We start from the raw sequence: 27,303 nt of genomic DNA on the forward strand, positions 1-27,303 counted from the left end.
ACGGCGAACGCGAGCAAGTTCTTTGGTGTCTGGTTGCCGTTGATGAACAAACCTTGATATTTCCGTCTTTTCTAACGCTAAAAAACGTCAGTACTGGTCACAATGGCACAGTCATCGGTGAGTATTTTCATAAATTTCAAAATACTATTTTTCCTAACCCTAGTAATGGACTGAAATAGAAGAAATAACCAGGCATATTTCATTTCTGTAAAAAGTGTTCCTTTCAGTCCCACCCCATTATTTTCTTGCTGGTATTGGTCACGTCCCTGAACAAAAATCAGATCTTCGTCTTCGATCATCCTAGACAGCTGGCAGTCGTCTGTTTCGAGGATTTTTTTCACTTTTTTTTTAAATTCCTCCTCGTACACAGACGGCTCGCTTTCTGTTGTTGGGGACAAATGATTGATTTTTATTTTCCACTAATAGAGGGCCTACACAAAAAATGCTAAAAATTACAGTTTTTTAGTGCGCTTGTGAATAGAAAAAAAATGATCCCCAAAGTAACTACTGATGAAAAAAAGATCACAACTTTTTGGAAATAAGTATTTTTGGTAACAAAAGTGATGTCTTGAAGAATTTTTTTAATGTGTGTTGTGTACTGCATAGATCTACATGGCATTGATGATGTAGATTCCCCCTCAGCAGGTTGGTTGCAGTTAACGAGTTGCAGTGAACAAGTACCTATTGACTTTGTTCTGTCTGTCTGCCATCAATCCTGGTGCTCTGTGTTTTGAGGACGTGCAACTCGAGTCCTATATTTGCTATATCCATTAAACTTCCTAGATTTTAGCTAATTAATTTAGCTAAAGAATTATACTAAACTTGTTTGAATAGCTCTCTTGGTTTTATTAAGAATAACTACTTGAATGAAGGAAAATATGTAACAGCACCACACTTTTTAATAGACAACCTCATGATGCATGGCCATAATTGTAAGATGGATAAGTCATGGTGAGCGTGGTAGGCCGGGTAGATACATGTAGTAAGAAGACTCTAGTCCCGACAGTGTGAATTGCATATAACAAACTTGGACATGTTTGTTTGAAAATAGAAAGCTTAAGTTGTCTATATCTTCTTGAAAGTTTAGGAATCAGTGAAGTTCATAGTGGCTTCACTCCCTGCATAGAGTACCAAGGCGATGACGTCAGATGCCATGGTCATGGTGTCATGATGGCCTGGTTCTAAACAAATGAATCCGGAGCGTGTTTCTCATAGGAGAAAAGGCTGCTAACGGAATTTCATCACTTGCAACCTCAAAATTATTGTAATTTTTGCAATACAAATGTGTATAGACGATCGTCAGCTGCGACTCTGTTTAGAACCAGCCGGTTCGTTGTCATGACAGCGACGTCATTCTTCGGTACTCTATAATCAGCATAGGAAATAAAAGAGGGTGACAGGGGTTTACCCTCATGTCAGCCCAATTGCCTCTAAAATTCCCCCAAAATGCATCCTTTGGGGAAACCATTCTTTCTAGAGTTGCCTCAAGGTCTGTTCCAAACAATATTCAAGATTATTTAGAAAATCGATATTCTAATTAGCATTATTCTAATTAGCATTAGAATAATATTTGATTTTACAGCAAAAATTAGCCCTTCAGATGAAAGAAATAGCCCCCAAAATTCTGCCATCGTCCCATTGTGAAAAATAGCCCCTAAAAAATAAAATATTTGTTGATGACATAAGCTTTCTCTGATTTTGTGTTACCATTGTAATAATTTCTGTGAGTGACTTTTCAACTTTATTATCTTTGTACAGAGGGGGAAAGAGATGTCTGATGACATGGATGATGATTACTGGAATGAAAAACCTGGAAAAAGAAGAAATTTCTTTGACGATAAGCCATCATCTCCTCCGCCTGTAAGTAATATACCAATTTCTTTCTTCGGTTTAGCTATTCCATAAAGCTTGTCATCATTAGCAACTTATAGGCCATAAATGTTTCATGTTGCGTACTAAGAATAGAAATTAGTTGCAGCCAGAAGGCTGAATTACAGATTTTCAAACCATGAAAGGAGTTCCATGACCAAGCATATTAAACATCAGTATTCAATTACAGCGTTCTCGCCAGTGTATAATACGCATGGTTCAAACACCATGTGTGCGGAAATGGAGACCAAGTGGAACCATGCGTAAAATTTCAGCGACATGCGTGGAAAAATTAAATGGAAATATTCAGAAAAAAATAATACACTCCATGAACTCATCTTAGTGATATCAACTTCATTTATCGGGTTGCGCCGAAGTCCCACCAACTTAAGACCACTTGCAAATGAAAATCAGTGCAGGGCCCTAGCTAGCGCCGACGCTCGTTGGATGCGCATTTTGTATACTGTACCGTACATGTATGCACAGATCGCTACAGAATTAAGGGTAACTGAAGTTATCGATTGATTTTCATTATTTTGTTGCCAATTTGAGGAGCGCTTGTTTGCAGGCTTATAGCACATGTGTACGAGCGTGCAAATATCGTTAACCCATTCATGACAGGAATTATTTAAAGCCTAATTTAATCAGCTTTATTCTTCAAATTGGCAACACCAACATTTTTATTTTATTGCTACATTTTTCTTATAAAACGTCATGTATCTGAAATGAATATAAATTGACGGAAATTATGAGAAGTCAAAAAGTTGCCAATTTGCAGGGGAAAACAGTGATTTTAAACTTTCTATCACATTGCCAATTTAAGGATTTTAATGCTTATTTTCCTTTAAAAAATTTTCAGCATCAAACAACGAATATTAATGCAACCAAAATGGGCCCAGTTTGTGTAGAATTCTTTGCTCTTTCTGCTCATGTATTTGGTATGATTTTTAGGGCTTTGCATCAAAAGATATTAGACCAAACCACAAAATGTGGACCTCTGTCATGAATGGGTTAATACTGTGTAATCCTCAACGTTGCCTTTGCAATTCAATGTAAACATTAAATCGCCTCTTGTCAGGAAATCACGGTTTTAGGTTATTCGAGTATTCAGGCCTACTTCAGTTGTTGTCCGTTCTCCTTTTTTGCTTTTCAGAATCAGAAGATAAGGGCGCAAAGCCGCGCAAGTGTATAGACGATCGCATGAGTTTAGTGAGTGCAAAAGGAGATAAAATTACTGTGAAAACCAAACTACTATAACGAATAACGATCATAAAAAATAAAGCTGATGAATGGCCGGCTTTAGATATTAGGTCCAAACGAGAGCGAGCTATCTTAAGTCAAGCATATCGTGAAAAGACATTGAAGCGCATTCCTGCAGCAGCATGATTGATGACGTAATACACAGTGCACGTGATTGACAGGGGTGCCGGTAGAGAATATAAAATGAACTTTCGCCAGCACGCACAGAACTTGCATGCACAACACGCACAAAATAATTGCAAGACAAGTGGTGATCAACTAGGTGCATGCACGATACGCGCGCGCTATATAGACGATCGACGGAGCGGCGGACATGTTTTGCAGATCCAGCCTAAATCTAGAAACACGACAAAGCCCTTTGACTTCTCATGTCTGGTCCGACCAGGGCCCGACTCTTTTTTTTTCTCGAAAATATTTACAATTCATAAGCTGGAAAGCTGCACTTCTCTTTCTTTGGACTGAACGGCAAGTATCTGTGCATTTATGTGCATTTGTGTGGGCTTAAAAATACGCCACAATGGGGCTTCCTTAGCGTCTCTATTTGATGAAAAGGCCGTCGCCCACCCCCCAGGAGTGGCAGCACAAGTCCCCGACATGGGTGAATTTTTTTCTGGCGAGAACGCTGTTCAATTACATAAATCATAATAATATGATTTTAAATTATGTATGTTATTTACCATCATCATAATATATCAAAAGTAAGTTATTAAAAGCCATAATTGTTCTTAGTATTATTCCTATCACCATACTTGAATTTGTTGTTTTAAAAAAGAGTTAGGGTACATTGTTAGTATTTATAGAAATGCATTGTATGGAATAGTAAATAGGCCTAGACATAATAAATTTGCAATTACTGTTATTATACACACTTTTTCCTTCTGTCTTTCTCTTTTTCTGCTTACATACTCTGCTTCAACAATAATGTTTCCCTTGGTGCCTGCATGTATGTACTATATTACAATTCAACTGTTTTCTTTTCCAGGATTCTACTGATTCAGGCAAGAAGGAAACCCGCTGTTTTGAGCAGTCATTGAAAGATGCCGGCTTGGACATCGATAATGAGCCAACAGATTTCATAAGCATGGACGGAGGAGTGCCAAGTAAGTACAGTCCGACCTCTCTTCTCCACCCCCCCCCCCTATCTGGATCTTTCTATTATTCGGACGCACACTTGTTGAATTTTTTTTTCTTCAATCTAGTGTGTGTGGAATGAGATTTCAATCTTAAGTCAAAATTTCTACGCAAACTCATTTGGATTCATTTTCCAGTGTAGTCTACCTGCAACCGCATTATTTGGTATGAAAAATATCATACCCAAATCATCGAAAGTATAGGATAATTCTCCAGTAAAACTTAGTTTCATCTCGTCATTCTCTTTGTTTCGAGGTATGCTTGATGTATTCCTCAATCATTTCAGCAGGTAAAATATCCAAGAGTTCTGGCAACCAATCGAAAATGCCTACAATTTGCACTGTGTACGCCCACTACAATAGATTACAGTAGCTACCATTGGGGAGGCAGCGGCGTGTATTTAATATTGGATCTCCCAGATCTGGATAAATCACAACTTGTGTACATATACATGTAGCAATTGATTGATTAAATTCATTTGTTATTAACATCATTTATTAAATTTTATTTATGTAGTTATCATGTACCAGTAATTATTATTCATTTGTTTCAGTTAGTTTGATTTATCATTTTTTAGGGGGATTGGGTGGGTGAGATTATTCAGATGGAGATTACACTGACACTGTAATGAATTTAAATAATTGAATCATGAGGGAACTATTTATGGCTATATGAATTCAGTAAACAATTATGGCTAGTAAAGCTAGGCATTGAGTTACTCTCAAATTTTTTGTTGTATTTTTTAAAAGGATTCTCAAAGGATGCTGGAAGAACGCAATCTGGCAGCTTCAGTAGTGGATCAGCGACGGGCCGTCCACACTCCCTTCAATCTGCCCGTGGCACGTCGTTGACACCCCAACCCTCTGCAGGTTCCAACTCCGTACCTGTAGAGCTGAAGACTTCACGGAGCAGCAGCGAGGTGATGGAGGGGAGCGGAAAGAGTTCCAGTGCCACGTCATCGACCACCAGTAGCCCAGCGGCGACCGGTCCGGGAACAGAGGGATTGTATGTTCATCGCAGATCAGCAAGTGCATCTCTAGGTAACTATGGAGTGTATATGTTTTTTCCCCATTCCTCTTTTGAAAGATTGAGGTTGAGAGAGAAAGGTGTGAGTCAGAGCAATTCAAAGAGTATTAATGGAAATAATTATGGTCAGAGAGGTGGATGATGCGTTTCGTTTTGAGTTATCGTGATTTCATAAGCCCGAAAAACGTATCTTGGACGATTTTCTTCTTTGCTTCTGCCAACTTTGGCTGGGAGTAAGGCTGTAAGGTCATTTGTCCGTCTGGTTTTTGGCCTGCAATAACTTCCTTCTTCCCATCTGTGAATGGTTTTAATTAAAATTACAGCAACGAAATTGTATTTTTTTATCATAATTCAAGCTGAAGCGGCATAATTCAGCATTGTTTTGATCCAATTCCAATCATGAGCTTTTGTGATATTTAGCACAACTCTTCGTTTTGGGGAAGGAAAAACGGAGCCACTGCTGGCCAGGTATGGATGGCTGAGCACCGGGTAAGGACCGCTGATATATAGACATACAAAACGGAATATTTCATGAGGATTTTTTTCTGACAGCCATTATCATTATTTGTCCACGTCGCATTTACAGTTCAGTACTAACAAATTATTCAATTGATTTCTCTCTTCACATATAGACAAAAATAACACTGCTTATAACTTTTTGATAATAATTGCATATCTATGTATAAAAAATGAGTATTCAACTTCAAGGTACATTTTGTGGTAAAGGGTTATGCTTGCAACTTTTCCATAGCAATTACATGTACATAAATTTAATGAGTAGGCCTACTGGCCTAATTCAACTTATTTCATCTCGATGAAAAATTGTGTAAAAATCATGTAGAGCAGCGTCGGCGTGATTCATGTAATGGCTTGGTTCTGACGGCCATAAGATGGAAAAATCATTGAATTCCAGACAAGAAAACTCCAACCTGGGGAGTGTTTCATGAAAGGACTTGTCGGACGTTTTATCCGACAAGTTCCCTTTTATCCGACAGTTACCATAGAAACAGTGACTCTCAGCCAATCAAAATTAAGGAAAGATGTCAGATCTGACAACTTGTCGGACAAAAATGTTGATGAAACGCTCCCCTGATCACTTTCTACAACACTTCCCTCTTAACCACGCCCTGGTCTCACACATACAGCCTTTCCTTTACACAGCTTTTAGCTTTATGCCTACGTGCCGCAAGCTTCGCTTACCCCCTGACCTAGCGACAGCGGATTATTATACGCATGGACACGTCACATTCCATTGTTTCGTCCCAACCAGGCGCGAACGTTGACACGGGTCAACTTTAAACTTGGCTCATGTATGCTTATTGGAGTGAAAATGATCCAATCACATGTTTGGAGTTGGGGTCATAGGTCACAGAGGTCATGGATGAAAATATTGATTCTCACTAGAACTTGAGCAGTTTAAGGGATTAACTTGAAACTTGCCTATGTATGCATATAGGAGTAAGAAGGTTTGAGGATCTCAATTTCAACAGTCATATTATTTATATGACAATACTTTGGCGGTGTTGAATAAAGAACTTTTGAAGAATCTAATAGCTTGTAGCCAGTAAATTCAATGATATATTACCTGAAAATGATACAGCGCTTAAGATAAAGAATTGTAATCTCATTTTACTGAGAAGCGCAAGTCAGGAATGTCATTGCTTTGATTGCAATATTTTATGATTCATATAAATATATGCAAATATTGTAGGTAAACTAGAGGGTTGTGGCTCAGAGGATGAAGTGTCTGAACTCTCATGTGCAGGCAATGCATATATTTACATTTGCCACTCTCCACCCAGGTGTATATGTACTATGTAGGAAGGTATTTTTAATACTCAAGCTAAGGAGGGTAACAGTAATAAAACCAGAGTAATGTAACACATAGAAATTACACAAAGCCCTGTATAAATGTTGTATGTTAATAGCCTGATATATTGATTTTTTTGTCAGGATAAGATAAAACATTATGTAGGTATGCTGGCAATCAAGTTTAATTAGTTTATCGGGCAATTAGCAAGATATACAACTTAATTGTCTCCTTTGCTGATAGGGTTAAACTAGTCGGAAGAAGGGATGTATAAATGAAAGGGAAATATACAATTTCCTTCTTTCTCCCTCTTAACACTGTAAGGCACTAAACACAGGAAGTGTTAGATATGGATGAAGGTGTTCACCATCCCAAGCAAACTATAATACAGACCATTATAAAGGGTGGTGCAAGTAGGAGCTTCATGTCTTTAGTGAAGAAGATCCAGCCTGTGTAACAATCAAAGCAATGCCGATTTCTCCATTGTTACTCGTAGCTCGCTCTAAAGGTATATTTGTAGGGCCCATAAATTTGTGTATATACATGTATATTTTTTCCTTTTATATTGTTTGTTTTGATACATGGGGGCATTATGTAGAGGTAGTTTGATGTTGTGTAAATTATCTTTTTCGTTTATAACAGAGTTGGAACGAGACTGGATGTGGCTCTGTATATGTTCCTTTTGGAGACATATTGGTCATGATTTCAAAAATCTATGGATATCTCATTGTTTTTGTTGTTTAGATGAGAATGTTGTTTGACAACTGATAAACGAAGCTCCACAAATTGGAAAAAAACAATTCTTGGCATGCATTAAAGAGAAATTCCAGTAGTTGCAGTAAACACTGATTTCATGAGAAAGTCTGTAAAACAAGGCTTAATTGTCAGTATATCATCGAGGATCTAGATCTGGTACAATTACATTAACTGAACTTTGTGAAATCTTGAAATCTACGCTGAAAAATGTTCACACCGAAGATCCCCAACACAGATAAGCGCACGTGGGACAATGTATAATTATTTTGCTAGTGTCGGGCCCGACACTCTACCCGAATCCTGTGCTTATTTGCTGATTTCTCAGCAATTACACAATTTCTTCCAGAATCCTTTGGCACATGCGTTTTATTTATACAAACAGACAATTTGGTGGTTATTTCATTGGATTCTGTATGAACTCATTTTGATATCGTTACCAAAACTAGCATTTGCCTTTAAGCTTCAGATTTCTATGCATTCTTTTGCAGAAAGCATTTATTATTGTTAATCACTTTGCAATTGATTCATTCACCCTGCTGCATCATTTGACAATTGTGTCTCTAATGAGCAGACAAATATAAGCCAAAGCTTGTTCTGTATTTGTTAATGTTTTTCTCTGATACTTGAGTACTTCCTGTATTTATATATTTTATATGTATTTTCTTCCTAGGAGATAAGAAGAATACATCACAATCGTCATCTCCTGGCTCCTCACATGGAAGTCACCATGGTAGCTCTGCATCGATTGAAGAAAGTAAGAAATAGGACATTTTATTTCTACTGTTACTGAGTACTTAACACATTGAACTGTATTTCAGTTTAGTAGATTCACAAGACTGAAATGTCTTTTGATATAAGAGTTACATACATGTAAAGACAATGATCTGGACTTGTGTTTTAAATATTTACATGTAATTACATGCTCAGAAAATATTTCCTTTTCTGTCAATTTTTATGTTCTCCAATGTATCTTTGTAAGCGGCAACGTAAATCCCCTATAAAGTATTTGAATTTAATCCTGTCAGGTGATTGGTTCAAGTAGCATCTCGTAATCAAAATTAGTTTAGAGAAGACAAAATGGCCATGAGGAAAATTTGACAGACAATCGCTTGGATGTACTGGACAGCAAGGTGTCTTTCCTGGGCAAGTTTTGTGATGCGATGGTGCAGACAATAATTAGATTCCGTCAAACGTAGTGTCTGAACAAGGAGTTGGTTAGTCAGCATGAAGTGATCTTGATTTTGGTCCAGATTGAGGATCAACTCGACTACATTACCGTGAACTGTAGTTTAGAATGAAGGAATGGATTTGAAACAAAGAAACTGTATATACCAGGCATCTTTTTCAAAACTAAAGCAGGATTAATTTTCCTTTGTTTTACTGGATATATTACTATATTTTCAAAGAGGTGAAGCAATATCTGCTAGCGAGATTAATAATTCCTAATCTATTTTCCCTAATCCTAGTACATTGTATACTAATATTCCAGATAGTAGAGCTGATTTATTTGTTATAAAGATGAAGAGTGCGTATGACTTTGAATTGTGTTATTTAAGATAAACAGCATTTTAATTTAATCTTTTATTTATTATTTTTATTGTAGCCACCAAGAAAGATACCAGACCATCCATGACAGAGGTTGCTAAACTTCAAGCAGAGATTCATGCCTTACATAGAAAAATAAAGGTAAAGAAATATTGTTTTATATATATATATCCTTGTCACGGCCCATTTAAGATACAGACCCTAGGTGATTGTTGTAATGATATATGCTGTCGTAATTTGAGATGAACATAAGGTTCCCCATTCAGAATGTACATTGGGAGAGCAAAAATAAAATCAAAATGAATGAATGAATGAATTAATAAATGAATTACTGTGCTCATCATTTTCTCAATTTTTTTTCATCTAGAGTCTTGAAAAATCCCGCTGGTCTGCTCTTCCCGTAGCGGATACTGTCAGTCGAATCATCACCGGTGAGAGGTATTCGCTTGAACCCTACAAGTCACTAAAAGACAAGATGACTCTCTTAGATGCTGCTATTGGTTTCCATGATGGAAATGCTATCATTGCGGTGAGTAACTATCTGGATGATTTTTTGATTGACAGGTGAATTGATTTTTGGAAATCATCATGTGTCGCTCTTAAAAACTGAAATGAACATCAATTCCAAATAAAAAAGAGTCACAAAAGACATCAATATGATATTGGATACCAAGAGGTGATATTCGTAATGTACCCAGAGTCATTCTTAACCCTAAACAGGCCGGGGGTTGAATCAACCCCCCCCCCACATTTTCTGCGATCATTACACCATGCGAAATGTTTTGACCGCGTCACTTACCGAGTTTATACTTTTAAGTCTCGCACATCTTTTGAGACCAAATTTACCACCCCCAGATACGCGGACCCGAAATTACGCGACATTTTGTAAGTGCATGTCAGACCAAAAATTGTTCCAAAATGTGATTTTGTGTACAAAGTCAATGCAAATTGAGTTTTCTCATCTTATTAAAAAAGATATGATTATTTTTACTTTAAACACCTGAAATCCATTGATTTTAGCATAATTATGCTTCAAAAAGGTTGTGCAATAAATCTGGTGAAAAGAAACAAAGAAAAACATAAGGTTGAAAAACAAAGAAATACATGAGAAATTAATAAAACAATAAAATACATGAGAAAGTGATTTCCAAACCGAAGTTTTTTTAAATTTGTTAAAAATGCTACAAAAAATATTTTTACCAGAAATTAGCATTCTAGGAGCTTTATTTAGTGAATTAGAACAAAAATATGATTTATGCAAAAATTAGCATAATTAATTCTTATAAAATAAAATGATGGTGGTGATGATGATGATGATGATCTCGATTTTGATATCGATGATGATGATGATGATGATGATGATGAAGATGAAGACGAAGATGATGATGAAGATGAAGATGGTGGTGGTGGTAATGATGGTGATGATGATGATGATGATGATGATGCTGATGATGATGCTGATGATGATGATGATGACGATGTATATGATGGAGATGAAGATGGTGGTGCTAATGGTGGTGATGATGATGAAGATGAAGAAGATGATGGGGGTGGTGGTGGTGGTAATGATGGTGATGATGATGATCACGATGTTGATATCGATAATGATGATGATGGTGGTGATGATGATGATGATGATGATGATGATGGTGGTGGTTGGTGATGATCTCAATGAGGATGATGATGCTGCTGCTGCTGATGATGATAAGGAGGAGGATGATGGTGGTGGTGGTGGTGGTGGAGGTGGTAGTGGTGATGGTGGTGGTGATGATTATAATTATGTTGACAATGAATATGATGTTCAGATGACTTCATTGAGGTTTTGGAGGACATTGTCATAGTAATTCACATTTTCACAAACATTTAATTTGTATCTACATCTATCCACCAAACCTTTCTGAATATCCTCCCTCTACAGATAGTAATGTTTTTGAAGAAAACGCTCAGCAAAACTTTATTTCACAAGGAGCTGAGTAAGAGACCAGAGGCTGTCAACCAATACATATCATTCCTAAAATCTTACCAGTCTAAGGAGGAGTCCGTTGCAGCTGAATTAGGGTGAGTAACAAGTACATGTCATGGGCCCGTATTCTGAAGTCAGGTTTAACTTAAACTCGGGTTTAAAGTTGTGGTTGAAGTATGGATAGCCAATTGTTACATAAATCATCAACAGTAGAGATATCATGTTTCAGCTCATTTGGCTCTCAAATCATTCATAATTGTCTAGGAAGTATAAACAGATTATTGTCTGCACCATCGATGAATCAGGAGCACAATAAACATAAGAAACAAACAACTAAAAAATTTGACACTTGGCTTCCCATAATTTTAGCACAGAGTTAGACCATAGTCTAAGTTAAACCTGACTCCAGAATACGGGACATAGTGAATGATTATTGATGGGTTGATGGGCCATCACAGTTATTTTTATAAACCTGGGGCCCCGTCTTACAAAGATTTGCGATTAATGGAATTCTTATGGAATTATGGAATGCCAGCAACGTCAACATCTAAAATACACGTTTGTTCAGAATATTCTATAGAAACGAGGTATATTCATACATTCACTGTTTTCTTGACAATTCATCTTGCTTCTCTTTGTTTTGAAAGGACCTTGTGCAAAATTCCTAAGAATTTTTTTTTTTACATTGATGGATTTCCATAAACTTGAGGTTGATCAGGTCAATCGTAACTCTTTGTAAGACCAGCCCTGATTCGAATGGTTGTTCTGATCAAGACTTGGTGCATGGCGGTCTAGGTCTATCAAATTTCATTATTGAAACCTTAAATGAATGAACTCAAACTGTGGAAATATAGTTAATGTAAAGATTTCTCAATTTTCTCAGGTGAATTCATCAGTCATTCACAAATGTTAATATTGTCCTGTTTGGAATTTTCTTTGTTTTTTCTTTCATGCCCTGGTTCAGACTAAATCAACCAGACTCTTAGCAAAAAGGTCAAAAGTCGTGATGGTTGATTACCATATGCCAATTCAGCACTATGACCAGCTCAAATATCTGGTGCAGGATAGAACGTTTTGTCTAGATGCTAATGAATTTCAGTGATTTATACTTGTATGTATGTAAACGCAAAATAAAGCAAAAACTAAATTATCAGTTAGGAAAGATAACAGCCTTGCAATTATTCAGGATATCAAAAGATCAAGTATAATATGTTAAGTTTAATATAGAGAATTAAGTAATAATTATATGTGCTTAATAAAATCTAACATTATTGATATCATTATAATCATGTATTACAATTTATATGAAATTATCTATTTCAACTAATGGTCTAGAAACATGCTCTCTTTTAACATAAAGTATGTCTTGAGTTGAATACAGTTTTGAATCTCACTTTTTTTTATTTCATTACAGAGCACTAGGAAGAGTTGAAGAAGCTGCAGTAAGTTCTTACTTTTGTCCAAGCTTGAACTAATGTAAATTACACAATGATGACTTTGTCTATGTTGTGACTGGTTCCAAATAAATGATGGGCATATCTGCTGCAAATTGTATTTTGTAATTTTTATTACATTTCTACACTCAAAATGTTTTTATTATTAGAATTTTTTTTCAAGTGTTTTTGTTTTAAAGAGTGGATTTTACACTTTGATTGAAAATTTATTCCTCCCAGAATTCAAACTTTTTGAGAAATATTTTTTTTTTCATCTATACTAACTTGCTAGTTCCTATTATATTTTTCTCTGTGAGCAAAGGTATTTAAAAAGGTATTAAAAGGGTATTAGTAAACAGGATCTTGGAAGACTTCAACGCCTTCAGAACAAATGTGCACGATTAATCTGTCAAAAACCCAAATGGTGTCACGCTACCACTCTTCTAAATGAACTACATTTGCTACCTGTTTCTGATAGAATACATTATTGAATACTTGTTCAAACCTATAAGTCTCTGTCAACCACACTACCTTCTTACATTTCTTCATTATTTCAGCAACAAAGATCTACATACTCTCTTCGTTCTACTGCTGCTCCTTCCTATGTAATTCCAAAGTCCAGAAAAGAGGCCGGTTTCAACTCCTTTCTATCTCTTGCCCCCCGTCTTTGGAACAAACTCCCTCCATCTCTTCGGAACCTCTCTTCTCTTAACCTCTTCAAAAAAACATCTCAAAACACAATTATATAACCCTAAACATTAACGTGTCTTATATGCAATTTAACAGCGCTTTGTATCCTCTGGAAAAAGCGCTATATAAATCCAATTATTATTATTATTAATACTGCACACTCAATTGTGAATGATGAGCCAAATGAATTGCAAATTCTGCTATGCTATTGTTTACCCTTTTAGCATGAACATGCACCAGCTGTTAACACATCATGCCATGTTTTGTTTTGTTTTGTCATTTTAGTTGTGGAGGTATAAACTAGCCAGCCAGACTGAACTCCCGCAGCAAAGGCTCACTAGAATAATGGACTGCAATTCGTAAGTAGCTCTACTATAATATGAGAAGAAGTTGTTTTGAAAGGCAAATACATGTACATAGTAAAGGCATTATCGATATGATGTTTAAATAATCATGTAAGGAATGTTGCCTCTTTTTAATGCAGAATTATATTAGTAAAACACACTTGAACATGGTTAACATTTTCGCTATGCTGATATTCTCAATCAGTAGTAATGATGTGATAATTATAACCCTTTTTGAGTATTGTATTTGTATAATTGTCATTACTACCATATAAGTCATCGTAGGACTGCTATTTTGGCATTTGGTTTCCTTTTATAGATTAATTATTTACAGTTCCAGCTTTGGTATTTAGTTCAGCTTTGTTTTCATTCTTGATGCTTCTGCTGTCATCCATTTCCTTTTGACTTTCAACCTGCTTCTTTGTCATTCCTTTCCTATTCAGATATGTTCATTCATTACATTCCCACATCTGATTTTTTTGTTCAACATTCGTCTTATGTAATCATCCCAACATATTATGCAGCTCCATCTACTTTCTCTCATTGGTTATTTTTATGAAGTAGACTCGTCCACTTTTAGTTGGCTCCTCCATTCTCTTTGATTGGTTGATTTTATGTAATTTGAATATATGTTAATTTTGTAATATTTAAGTTCTGATTAGGCAAAGCAGCCCTCTAACGAAATCAGTGCACGCACCAGACTTCATAGAGTTCATTTACATTTTGTTGTGTCTCCTAAGTGTTTCATCTCTCTGTGATATGTGATTGAGCTTGTGTTATTCCCTTCTTCGGTCAAACATTTATTTCACCATACACTGTATTATTTTCAAACCCCACATCATCGTAAGATGAAAAAAAAATCATGCACAATAGTTTTTCATGAATGTTGAGAGAATATCACTAGTAGCCTTGGCAAGTAGGATTGAATTCCTTGATCACCTTGTTTGGTGAATATTTTAACATCATGATTTATTATTGTTACACTTTTGTGGAAATGATCCGTCTTTTTATCTCCTGTGTAGGATGTACTTCCAGCGCAAAGAATCTTTAGCCACCGAAAATGAAATAATCAAAGAACAAGTTTTGCTTCTCAATAAGCAACTGCAGATTGAGGTAAGATGGCATTATGTAGTGAAGATTGGTCCCTGTCTGTCTCCGTCTCTCTGCCTCTCCTCTTCTCTCTCCTTCTTGTGATCTTTCTGCATTTCATTTCATAGAAATGATATGAGGAACTTGACAAAGTTGAGCAGCAGCCAACGAAACGTTGTGAACTCTCTTACAGTTTCAACCGCTTCGCGAGACAATGGATCAATCAACTCTATTGAATTATCCGCAACGACGAATATCTTCAGAATTTCATTTCATGTTCCTCATATGCCTATTTATACTTACTAACTTGCCATAAACCTCATTTTAATTATTCCAAATAGATAAGTTCCTGATCTAACATTCAAATTTCTGTAGAAATGTTTAACGGTAATAAGTGGAGCGTTGTGGCCCAGTGGATTAGTCTACGGACTCTGAAACAGGGTCGTGGGTTCGAATCCCAGCCATGGCGTAATTTCCTTCAGCAAGAAATCGATCCACAATGTGCTGCACTCAACCCAGGTGAGGTAAATGGGTACCTGGCAGGAATTTATTCCTTGAAACGCAGTGCGCGTAACAGCTGCACTGCTAAAGCCATGGTAATTATGCTGCATATACTGTAGAGCGCTTAGAGACTTCTGACAAAAGTAAGTATTAAGCGCTATATAAGCAAGTATAATTATAAGTACCAGGTAGAAAGTAAAGGTGGGTGTAAGGTGTTAAGAAATGTGAGTATCAACAATTTTGCTTGACTGCTTTTGAGTCCATCCATGCATTATGCTTAGACCTCAAGAGGTGTGTTTAAAATGTTAATTCTAACTTCCTGTAACTACTTAGTTATTGAGGCAATCAATTAAACATGCTGATGGTCATACTGAAAAATTTAAGTTTGTTTAATCCCATCTCACTTTCATTGGTCTTTCTTTTGCCATTTTTTAAATTTGGATTCCGGAAACAGTTAATTTGAAGGACTACAGCCTCTTTGTTACTAAACCAATCTCTTAATTATTGATACATGCTTAGTAAACATATTGAAGCTAGCCTGAGTCAAAATTTTGTTCATTTTGACTGTGTGGAATTTGTGTAGTGTGCTTGTGAAGTTTGATAAGTTTCCTTTGGAGCCCACTTTACTTTGTAACTTTCACTATTTCCAGTAAAAGATTTATGACTGACCAACACTCCTGTGATTGTTTCTCTAGCCTAGAGATCAGAGGTATCAGATGGAAGGAAGGTTTCCATTCCGAGAGCTCCCTAGGAAGACGTCTTTATACTTTCAGCCAGTCATCACAACTCTCTTCTACTGTTGCCTCTACCATTACGCTAGTCAGGAGGTAAGCTGGAACAAGAATGGGAAGTGACTTGATATTTCATTTCATGATGAATTAATTCTCCTCTCATAACATAATAATATAGGATATTTATATTGCGCACATTTCCACCTTGTTAGGTGCTCAAGGCGCTCCTATATTGAACATGAAGGCATTGAAAGTAATAGAAAGAAATGAAAAATGCAATTAAAGTGGGCTTGCATAGATCAGTTTTCTCAATCTTTGTCTAGAATCGGATTATCAATCACATTCTATTTATTCATTTATTTTGTTTTCATTTAACAGAGAAGCCTCATCAGTATTTAATATGATGTGTTATTAGTGGGCCCTCCTTAACATATTTATACATAAACATACTTGGGAACATTATTTCATTGTGAATATAAATGATTTAACATTAATAGGCTTATATTGAAAACTATCGTCTGTAAGTATCATTCAGGAGTCATATGTTTAAAAGAAGCTAATAATAAAATGGCCTTAAAAGCAGGCATACCAAAGCTTTTTGACGTTCATTGGAGTAAAATCGCACGAATGACTAAAATACTAGCAGAGATGCCAAGTTCAAAGACCAGCTATGCGTGAGATTTTCTGTGAATCTGAGTGAGATCACAGACATTGCGTGCAATGTATATGGGGATAGGCTGTGATAGTTGCATGAAACAGAGATTTGAGGGGATGAACAAGAGTCCAAAATGCTTGAGTCTCACGCATAATGCGTGAGACTTGGTAGCTCTGCGCTAGAGCAAAACAATGTAAACTAGAATTTTAATTCGTCATGAGGACGAATTAGGTGATCTGTCTCTGATTTTCATGATCATGAATACAATCACCATGTTTATTGAGATCAATACGATGCTCATATTGAAAACTAAACTTTTATTACGAAAAGAACATGTTGAATACTCTTGAAAAGAGGGAAATGAGAATATGTAAAATACATGTTATAGGCCTATTAACGATTTTAACCTACTTTATTGTGCGATATTTGAACTAATATACCTTGTAATGGTGATTAAGGAACATTTGCGAAAAGTTGAAAAGAAAAAAAAAGAAAAAAAATTATGTCCACTTTTGGGTTCGAACCCTCAACCTTAAGGATGCAAGTCTGGTGCCTTACCAATTGAGCTGCACTGTATCCCATAGACTTTCTACACAAGCAAATTAAGAGGATCTCAAATCCAATTTTGCAAGTGAAATACGGGCATGATCCCGGCATCTGATCGGAAAACGAAGACCACACTTGCGATAGCTTACAATCTCAGCTACAACATTCTTCAAACTCTGAAATCACATCTCCCATCCATACTCTATTCGAATATGAAAAAAAAACTTTAAAAACTACTTTAAAAGCTATAATGAATTTTGTATAGGCATGTTTTTGCACATATATTGTCTATGTTTAGTGCACGCGTGCGCGCGTGCTGTAAACTTTGATGGAGGCTAATTCCTTTATTACTTGTCGTAGAAGGTTGATCAAGGTATCAAATTGTTCAGAATTGTATTATCGGTGCATTGATATGAAAAAAATGGCGATCCTATGTTTTATAGTGCCGTTACGCGCAAGAACGCGTGCGTAACCGTGCGCGCGCGCAAATTTTTGAAATGCTTAAAATGACCTGATTCATACTCTGTTTTGGTCAAAAAGTAATTTTGACCATTTCAAAATTTTGACGCATGTGAACGCGCACGTCGTGACATTTACATGACCTTTGATGACATGGGCAGTTGACCCTTGATCTGAAGTTAATGTGATGTAAATATTGTTAATTTTTGATAATTGATAATGAAGATATGATTGATAATATGATTTTACAAAATGGCTTCTAGATGACGTCATGATGACCTTTTGACCTTGAACTTGCTTTATACACATCACATGAGAGGTCCCCATATCTGATGATATTTTGAAGATAATTGATGATGTAGATTTGAAGATTTTGTGCTAACAAGAAAAGGGCGGAAAAAATAAAAATAAATAAAGAAATAAAAAAGAAAATTCGTTCGAAATTAATAGTTGATCTTTCGATTGACAGATCACCTAATTAAAAGTTGATCTGTCAATTGACAGATCACCTAATAATAAATAAAAAAGAAAATTCTTACGAAATTAATAGTTGATCTGTCGATTGACAGATCACCTAAAAATTTATGTCCACTTTTGGGTTCGAACCGGGGAACCTAATTAGGATGCAAGGCTGATGCCTTACCCATTGAGCTACACGCTTCCCATAGACTTAACACATAAGCAAAACGAGAAGATCTGAAATCCCATTTTGCAAGTGAAATACGGGCATGATCCCGGCATCTGATCGGAAAATGGAGACCACACTTGCGATAGCTTACAATCTCAGCTACAACATATTCCAAGCTCAGAGAAAACCAACCAATAGAAATGGAGATATGGCTCGCGAAATAGAGGAATGTAAAATCCAATTTTGAGAAAAAGTCATTTCCCATAAAGATTGCACACAAAATGAGCGAAAATGACATGCCTCTATAACTTGACATTTTTCAGGATGATCCATTCCTTTAAAAGTAAATAAAGCCATCAAATTAGAATGAGTATGTCCTCAGCTACAAGATATTGAAAACTGAACGAAAATTGACCAATATTTACAGAGTTAAAGTCAAATTTGCATAATTATAATGACGTCATAAGTAGCAAAATGGGAATTTTGAGTTCCAACGCCATTTTGATGACGTCATGATAAAATTTCGGGTCAAATGCGACATGAAATCACATCTCCCATCCATACTCTATTCAAATATGAAAAAAAAACTTTAAAAACTACTTTAAAAGCTATAATGAATTTTGTATAGGCATGTTTTTGCACATATATTGTCTATGTTTAGTGCACGTGTGCGCGCGTGCTGTAAACTTTGATGGAGGCTAATTCCTTAATTACTTGTCGTAGAAGGTTGATCAAGGTATCAAATTGTTCAGAATTGTATTATCGGTGCATTGATATGAAAAAAATGGCGATCCTATGTTTTATAGTGCCGTTACGCGCGAGAACGCGCGCGTAACCGTGCGCGCGCGCAAATTTTTGAAATGCTTAAAATGACCTGATTCATACTCTGTTTTGGTCAAAAAGTGATTTTGACCATTTTAAAATTTTGACGCGCGCGTACGCGCACGTCGTGACCTTTACATGACCTTTGATGACATGGGCAGTTGACCCTTGATCTGAAGTTAATGTGATGTAAATATTGTTAATTTTTGATAATTGATAATGAAGATATGATTGATAATGTGATTTTACAAAATGGCGTCTAGATGACGTCATGATGACCTTTTGACCTTGAACTTGCTTTATACACATCACATGATAGGTCATCATATCTGATGATATTTTGAAGATAATTGATGATGTAGATTTGGAGATTTTGTGCTCACAAGAAGAGGTGGGAAAAGAAAAATTAAGAAATAAATAAATAAAAAAGAAAATTCGTACGAAATTAATAGTTGATCTGTCGATTGACAGATCACCTAAATAGAACCGAAATGGACAATGAACCCTAAATGGCAAGCCATGATTGGCTATTAGCAAATAGAATTTACGAGAAAACAGAATTGAAAGGAAATGATCAGGACTAGACCAATCCATTTGATTGATAGTATTTCTAAATTAATGCACAATTTTCGACAGTTTGACTTACTCATGTGAGTCCTTTACAGCACTTTTGGATAAAAACAAGCCAAGAGGTGTTGTGGCTCAGTGGGTTAGTCTCCGGACTTTGAACCACAAGGTCCAGGGTTGAAATCCCACCGCAGCACTAGCGTCCTTTGGCAATGTTGAAAATGGGTACCTGGTAGGAATGAATTCCTGGAATGCTCGAGCGCCTGATCAGGGTAGCCGGGGTAATAGTATGCAGTGCCTAGAAACATTTAAAAGATAAAAGATAAGATAAATCCATGATTTATTGTTCGAAATAGACATGAAATGAAATACTCCAAAAAAATTTGCTTTGCCCATTTGATCGTGGGCCCGGCGGCCACTGTGCAGCCCAGATCGACGAGGCCCTATCCCTTTAATTGTTGAACGCCAAACAGGGTAGCAGCAACTCCCATTTTTTTACATCTTTTGGTCTCACGTGGCCGGGGTTTTAACCCTCGACCTCCCAGTTGTGAGACGGACACTCTACCAACACAACACCATTACATTTGTATTAAGTGCTATACAAATGTTGCATATTATTTTCAACCATTTCCCTCTGTGTCTCTTCAGTAAGACATAAGCAACCCAAAAACTCTATTCAACCTATTAGATAAACAGTTCTTATTCCCAGTCCTACTGGCTCGAAACAAGCCATTTGTTTGAGGTCAAGTCCACCCCAGAAAATTGTTGTTTTTAATCGATAGAGAAAAATCGAACAAACATAACACAAATTTCATCGAAATCGGATGTAAAATAAGAAAGTTATGACATTTTTAAGTTTCGATTATTTTTTCCAAAACAGTTCAATGCACAACTCAGCGATATGCAAATGAGAGAGTCGATGATGTCTATCACTCACTATTTCTTTTGTTTTTTATTGTTTGAATAATACAATATTTCAATTTTTACAGATTTGACAATTAGGACCAACTTAACTTAACCATAAACTGTTAGAATAATGGTAATTCCACTTGTTCAGGGAGAAATAAAACTTTGTTTCCCTTGACAAGGAGGAGAAAATTAGAATATGTTGTATTTCATATAATAAAAAAACAAAAGAAATAGTGAGTGGGTGATGTCATCAGTCTGCCAATTTGCATACCGACCAGGATGTGCATATAATTGTTTTTTTAAATTAAGCAAAACTTCAAAATGTCACAACTTTCTTATTTTACATCCGATTTTGATGAAATTTTCAGTGTTTTGCTCGTTGGATTTTTCTCCTTTTTTTAAAATCAATGTTTGGTTAGGGGGACTTGTCCTTTTGTTCAACTTTATTCCTCATTTTCTCTCCAGTCTGACATGAGCAATCCACAAATTCTGAAGAGAGAATTCAATCTACATGTACAGGTGTATAGGATAAACAGTTCATATTCCCAGCCCAGATGGCTAGAAACAAGCCTCTATTTTCAAATAAACAGTATTTATTCCAAGCCCTGCTGGCTTGAAACAAGCCACTGTTTTCAACTATTTTCCTCCGTCTCTCTACAGTCTGACATGAGCAATCCACAAACTCTGAAGAGAGAATTCAACCTTTCAGATAAACAGTTCCTATTCCAAGCACTGCTGGCCAGGGCAAGACTCAAGGATTGGACCCAGGTAGAAGCCCTATTAACTTCCAAAGTAAGTACTGGGAATATTTCAAGTATATGTTTGCTTGTTGTTTTTTTTTGCCCGTGTGAGTATTGGCATGCGCCATTTGTATTTAAACACGCACATCCTTCAAATCTGACACTCTATATCTATGGATGTACCAAACATTGGTGGATCTAGCCAGATTAGATACAATACTTGTTTCAAACAGGCCTCCCTTCATTATACAGAAAATAAATTCAAATCAATTTGAAACAATTTAATAATCATATGTATATTTGTAGCATACATCAACTAGATTTCTATCCATCTTGATAATTTTGTGATAATACCAAGTTTGTAATGAATCAAGATTAAAATAAACTCCTGGAGCGTTGTGGCCCAGTAAATTAGTCTTCTGACTTTGAAACAGAGGGTCGTGGGTTCAAATCCGAGCCATGTCGTAATTTCCTTCAGCAAGGAACTCATCCACATTGTGCTGCACTCAACCCAGGTGAGGTGAATGGGTACCCGGTAGGAAGAAATTCCTTGAATGCTTGAGCACCTAGGTAGCCCAGCTAAAGCCGGGGTAATAATAATAGCAGGGCCCGCTGGGAGAACAGTTTTTGAAACTGAAGTGGCTATCCTGTGTAGATATACCTATGTTATCATTGTTATTAAGAAGGACCATCAAAATTTTGAATTAGATAAAGCATTTTTTTTTGCAAAAAAGGCATTAACTCTTGGCTTCTTTTTGTTATCTGAATGAATATACATTCATGTCTATTTAAATAAATTATATTACATTACAAAACGTTTGCTTGATTTTTGATAATTTATATTTCTTATTCAAAGCATCCTGTGATTCATAGCCTTTGATAGCATTTTGTATTTTTATTAACTAGATGATTGTGTTCTTTCAAAAAGTACTGTTATGTTATTTCACATGTATGTCCATCATAATTTTCGCCTTTTCTCTTTCTAGAACTGGTTAGGTAAAGCTAAAATGAAGGCAGCAGTCACTTTCAGTCAAGTTGTTTATATCCTTGTAACAGTCAAAGCGCCAACAGAGGTAAGCAAATTACTTTTTGTTTGTGCTTTCAATTAAAGTATTTGATCCTTTGTTTTGCAATGATACAATATTTAATGAATAAGTATTACTGTGCATATTTGATTGGACCTTTCTATTCCATTTTTGAAGATTACTTTTAATATTTGTTGAATCATATCTTCTATTTGTTGGAGATGTATAATATTTGTATCACATATGTAAAAATTTGACAATTTCGTATTTATCAGGATTGCAGGTGAAAATAAAACAAAGAAACAAACAACCAAGTATTTTGCGGAAGTGGTTTATGGTACACCATGTGTAAAGTTCTTAAAGGACTGAGATAAGAATAGTGGATAGAAATGGAGGTTAAATGGAAAGGCGAGAAAGTGGATGTTTGAAAGTAGAGTATTCTTTTCGAAATGAGTGTAGTCCTTAAAAGGACTGAGAACCAGAAGAAGTGGAAAGTTGAGTAGTAGGCAGACTTGAGTAGAAGTCTTGAGTAGGTGAGAGAAGGCTGGCTTGAGTCGGTGGGTAGAGTGGTAGCAGGAGAGTAGACTTGATGTTTTGGGCAGGTTGACTGTCTGTCTTCAGGAGTGAGCATTCGCTAGTTGTAGTATTCGCTAGTTGTAGTTGTGTTTCTCGCCTTTCCAAATCACCTCCAATTTTATCCACTTTTCTTAGCTTAGTCCCTCTAGGACTTTACACATGGTGTACCGTAAACCTCTTACGTGATTGCTCATACCACCAGGCAAACCTTCAAACATCAACAAAGTATTTGATTTAATAATAATAATACATATGATTTATATAGCGTCTTTTCCATTTTGACTAATTGCTCAAGGTGCTTATAAGAGCAGAACATAAAAGTAAAGAGAACTTAGAGAAGTACAAAAAAGGGTAATATGAGGAAAAATGTCTTTCTTCAAACCTAGTACCTGCTGGTGAACAAATGCAATTTTAGGTTGCCCTGAAAGGATGTTGCAGAGTTTGAGTTCTTCAGCTCCTGTGGTAGTGAATTCCACAGGCCTGGTCCAGCATGAGCAAAGGCTCGATCGCCCCAGGATTTTTTAGATAGTGAGATATGTAAGAGGCTAGAGTTGGAATTTACTGTTACACAAATTGAATCCCTGAAATAGAAGTGTCTGCTGTCGTTTGTTTTAGAAGTGTCTGCTGTCGTTTGTTTTACTTATATTTCACATGAGCTTTTATTCCAATGGGTTTTCTGTGATACAAAAAAAATGCAAAATTCAGAGTATTTTACGGAAGGGCAATGTTTTAAAATCTGAAATAGAAAAAGTACAATGAAAACAATACTGTGCATGAGTGGAAAATCTGCCCATCAAACCTATTTGCAGTGTTTACCATGTGTTTACCAAGATATATCTGTATGAAAACTCATGTGTTTCAAAGATTTTCACCATTTACAACTGCTTCATCATATGTTTGGAATGGCAACAAAGAACATGAAATGTTTAGAATACCGTAGAAAACAGAAAACTGGGATCCAGACATGACTGTATAGAATCCAAAGTGTAGTCATCGGCTTATATACTGTATGCACTGATCACATAAAATGAGGTAGTGATTAAGAAATTTCGATATAATATATGTGGGTTTTTTTCTCCATTTCCCAGATCATTGCCAAATATATGATGCTGATTGAAGACAAAGAGTCACGAATTGCCATGGCAACCAAGTTCAAGATTCATGTAGTAGTGATAGACACTCTTGCCCAGCTCAAGGACCGTCAGCGTCTACTTGCATACAGACCGCAGTGTATCAACACACCAGCGGATACGCACTTTGAAATTGTCCTAAGGAATACAGTGAGTCCCAGTTTCTTTATCTGTCTCTTATCTTCCCCCATTCCTTTGCAGGGCCTCTCTCTCTCTCTCTCTCTCTATGACACTGTTCTCACTACATTCCTAAAACTAGTTCATTGGAAACTAGTTTATCGTGTAGTGAGAACGGTCGAAGCGATCTTCCAAACCGGTTCAGAAAACCACCTTGCGATGTAGTTTTCAAGATCGCTTTGCCTCGATAAACTGGTTTTAGCGTAAGTGAGGACACAACCTTTCTTCGGGAAGCGATCTTCGCGAATTTTAAGCGCGCTACTCCACAATGCGTACACTGCGGTTTCGAATTTGGCGCGAAACGTGTCAACCCCACTGAGAGTGTTTCCATAGCAATAACATTGCTTTACGTGAAGTGATTTTGAAAAATCACTTTCGTGTGATCAAATGGGAATGCTAGCAAAGCAATATTCCAAACTGGTTTCCTGAATCGGTTTCCAGTAAACTAGTTTTAGAAAGTGTAATGAGAAGGATGTCTATCTCTTTCTTTATGTCTCTTTGTCTCCCTGTCAATGTTTCTCTGTGTGCATCTGCCTGTATCTCTGTCTATCTTTTTCTCTCTGAAAATTCATAACAGAGAATTCAGAGACACCATAAGTCTCCCTAATTGTGATATTGATAATAATTATAGTAATTTTGATGATGGTGATGATAATGGTGATGATGATGATGATGATGATGATGATGGTGGTTGTGGTGGTGGTGGTGGTGGTGGTTGTGGTGAAGATGATGATGATGATTGTATTCATTTTGGAATTTATTATGGTAGGCTTCAAAATGAGTCCAGAGCAGCTGAAAAGAAAGACTGAGAAAAGAGCCCACAATGTGGTTTAGGAAATGTGTCCTCTCAAGTCTTATTAACAAGAAAAAGTGCAATGCTTTCTAGCAAATTTTAAGCTAATAATATGGGTCTTCTTTAATATATACACCTCATTTTATATCCTGAGTACCCCCCCCCCCTCTATATTTAAGAATTAGTATGTACGGTTCTTCCTTCTTTTCCTCCTTTTTTTCCATTTTCTAACGTCTTTTTATTTTTCTTTTCTTTTCAAACACAGGATCACAAATGGAAGAATTGAACTTGGAGTTGATGTGTAGTCATTTCCAATAAAATGATCTCTTTTCTGTGAAAGGAAATTTGATTTTAAAAGCGGAAGTATGCTGCATAACTAGTCAGAAGGTTTTATGTAAAAGTACTTTTCATAATGAAAAATCAAATGTCTCAAATTTATATGGGATCAAGATGGTACATACATGAAATGAAATATTACCAGTCTCTAGTTTTTCCACACACTGAGGAGATTGAACACACCAAAGATGTATTCTTATAATTTAGAATATAAACAGAAAAATTTGCAATAGTGCTATTGTGGTTGGTGGTAATTAAAGCCCAACTACTAAGAAAGCATGAATGCTCGTTTGTAAGCAAACAGAGAATTGACAGTTTAAGGTCCTTTCCAAGGGACATGGTTATGAGCATAAATGCCCGACCAAAAGATACTTCATTGTTTAAATGTGGACCTGGAATTTTTTATCACAGATATCTGCAATATCGATATTTAGTACATTCCGCCCAATTTCTGATTATATCCAGACTTTGTAAGTTCTCATTTTTTTAGTGGGAACCTAGTATTCACAATATTATATTAATCTGTTATTAATGAGTGGATGACTTACCAGTCTGTAATAGTTAACCGTTGATATATCTGACAAGCCTCAGGTAAGCATTATGGTTCTCAAGGATAACCTTGATTTGAACAGTATATGCATAGAATTCGGGTATATTAAATGGTTATTAACATATAATTTTATGGTATGAAATTGGGTATTTAATGACTATACTCATAATATACATGTTTATCAGTACAAGAGTGTCTTAATTTCTGTATGATGAAAAAAGGTGCAGCCAGTTGAGTTTTATATAAACTTGTATGAACATCTAAGCAAGCCGACGGACGAATAAATTATCAGGGGTTTTCTTTACACTGCTTCAGAAAAAATTCGATATTTTTACTTGATAAACGAAAGTTGCATCTTCTAAAGCAAAGTTAGATAAATATTGCCAGTTCCACGGAATTGTGTTGATGCTTGAGGTAATCCCTTTTCCGTTGTTTTAAAAAAGTATTTGTCGGGCGGTAAGATCGTGCCAAGTAGCATAGCAAAATGTGATCAGATGTTTGATTAAAGTAAAACAAGATTACAGTAGGACTAAACATCTAAGCCGGCCGACGTGATGGGTCAATGGGTCTTTGTCTTCATTTGGGTGTATATAAGAAATAAAAAATGTGTAAGTAGCCACTAGTTTTAGAATATTCTTCGCCTGGTTATGTTACATCTCGATCGTGAATAGGCAGAAATCTCAAGGTAGATCAAATAGGTCTGAGGTTTGGAAGCATTTTTGGATAGATGCGCAAGATGACAGTAAAGCTATCTGTATACACTGTCAGCGCTCATTTTCTAGAGGAAAGACAAAAGCAAACTACACCACCACAAACCTGACACGGCACTTACAATCTTGTTTGCAATGTCCACGGCCAGGCGATCAAAATGAAGGGTCGACATCAGCTGCATCATCATCATCATCTTCATCACCAACTTCGACCGTGATGCTGAACCGACAAACCTCAGTGGTTTTGTTTCTAGTTCCAAATAGAGCAGGATATGGGCGGAACCATCCATGGCAATTGACCTCCGACCATTCAGCATGGTTGCGACAACAAAGGATTTCGGGAACTTCTCCACACTCTAGATCCCCGATATCATATACCATCTCGACCCGTCTTTTCCGAGAACATCATCCCGAATCTTTACAGAGGTGAAACAAGGTTTTATCATAATTTTAAAAATCATTTGAGCTCAAACAGAAGTTATGTGGAAAAATAACAACTTTTTTGTTGCATGAAAATAATGATTTTCTTTCA

General features: G+C 36.2%; 1 protein-coding gene across 1 annotated transcript; it reads left to right on the forward strand.

Annotated features, from left to right (window-relative positions):
* On the forward strand, nt 1-27,303 carry LOC121418351 (spermatogenesis-defective protein 39 homolog). Its single transcript, XM_041612166.1, has 16 exons — nt 1-117; nt 1,759-1,860; nt 4,112-4,229; nt 5,010-5,300; nt 8,523-8,606; nt 9,456-9,538; nt 9,765-9,926; nt 11,316-11,455; nt 12,775-12,802; nt 13,769-13,842; nt 14,850-14,940; nt 16,113-16,244; nt 21,395-21,526; nt 22,461-22,547; nt 24,164-24,355; nt 25,441-27,303. Exons 1-16 carry the CDS (start codon nt 103-105, stop codon nt 25,459-25,461), a joined length of 1,752 nt encoding a protein of 583 aa, XP_041468100.1. The 5' UTR covers nt 1-102; the 3' UTR covers nt 25,462-27,303.

Source organism: Lytechinus variegatus, chromosome 7 (genome assembly GCF_018143015.1).
Source record: "Lytechinus variegatus isolate NC3 chromosome 7, Lvar_3.0, whole genome shotgun sequence".
NCBI lineage: Eukaryota > Metazoa > Echinodermata > Echinoidea > Temnopleuroida > Toxopneustidae > Lytechinus > Lytechinus variegatus.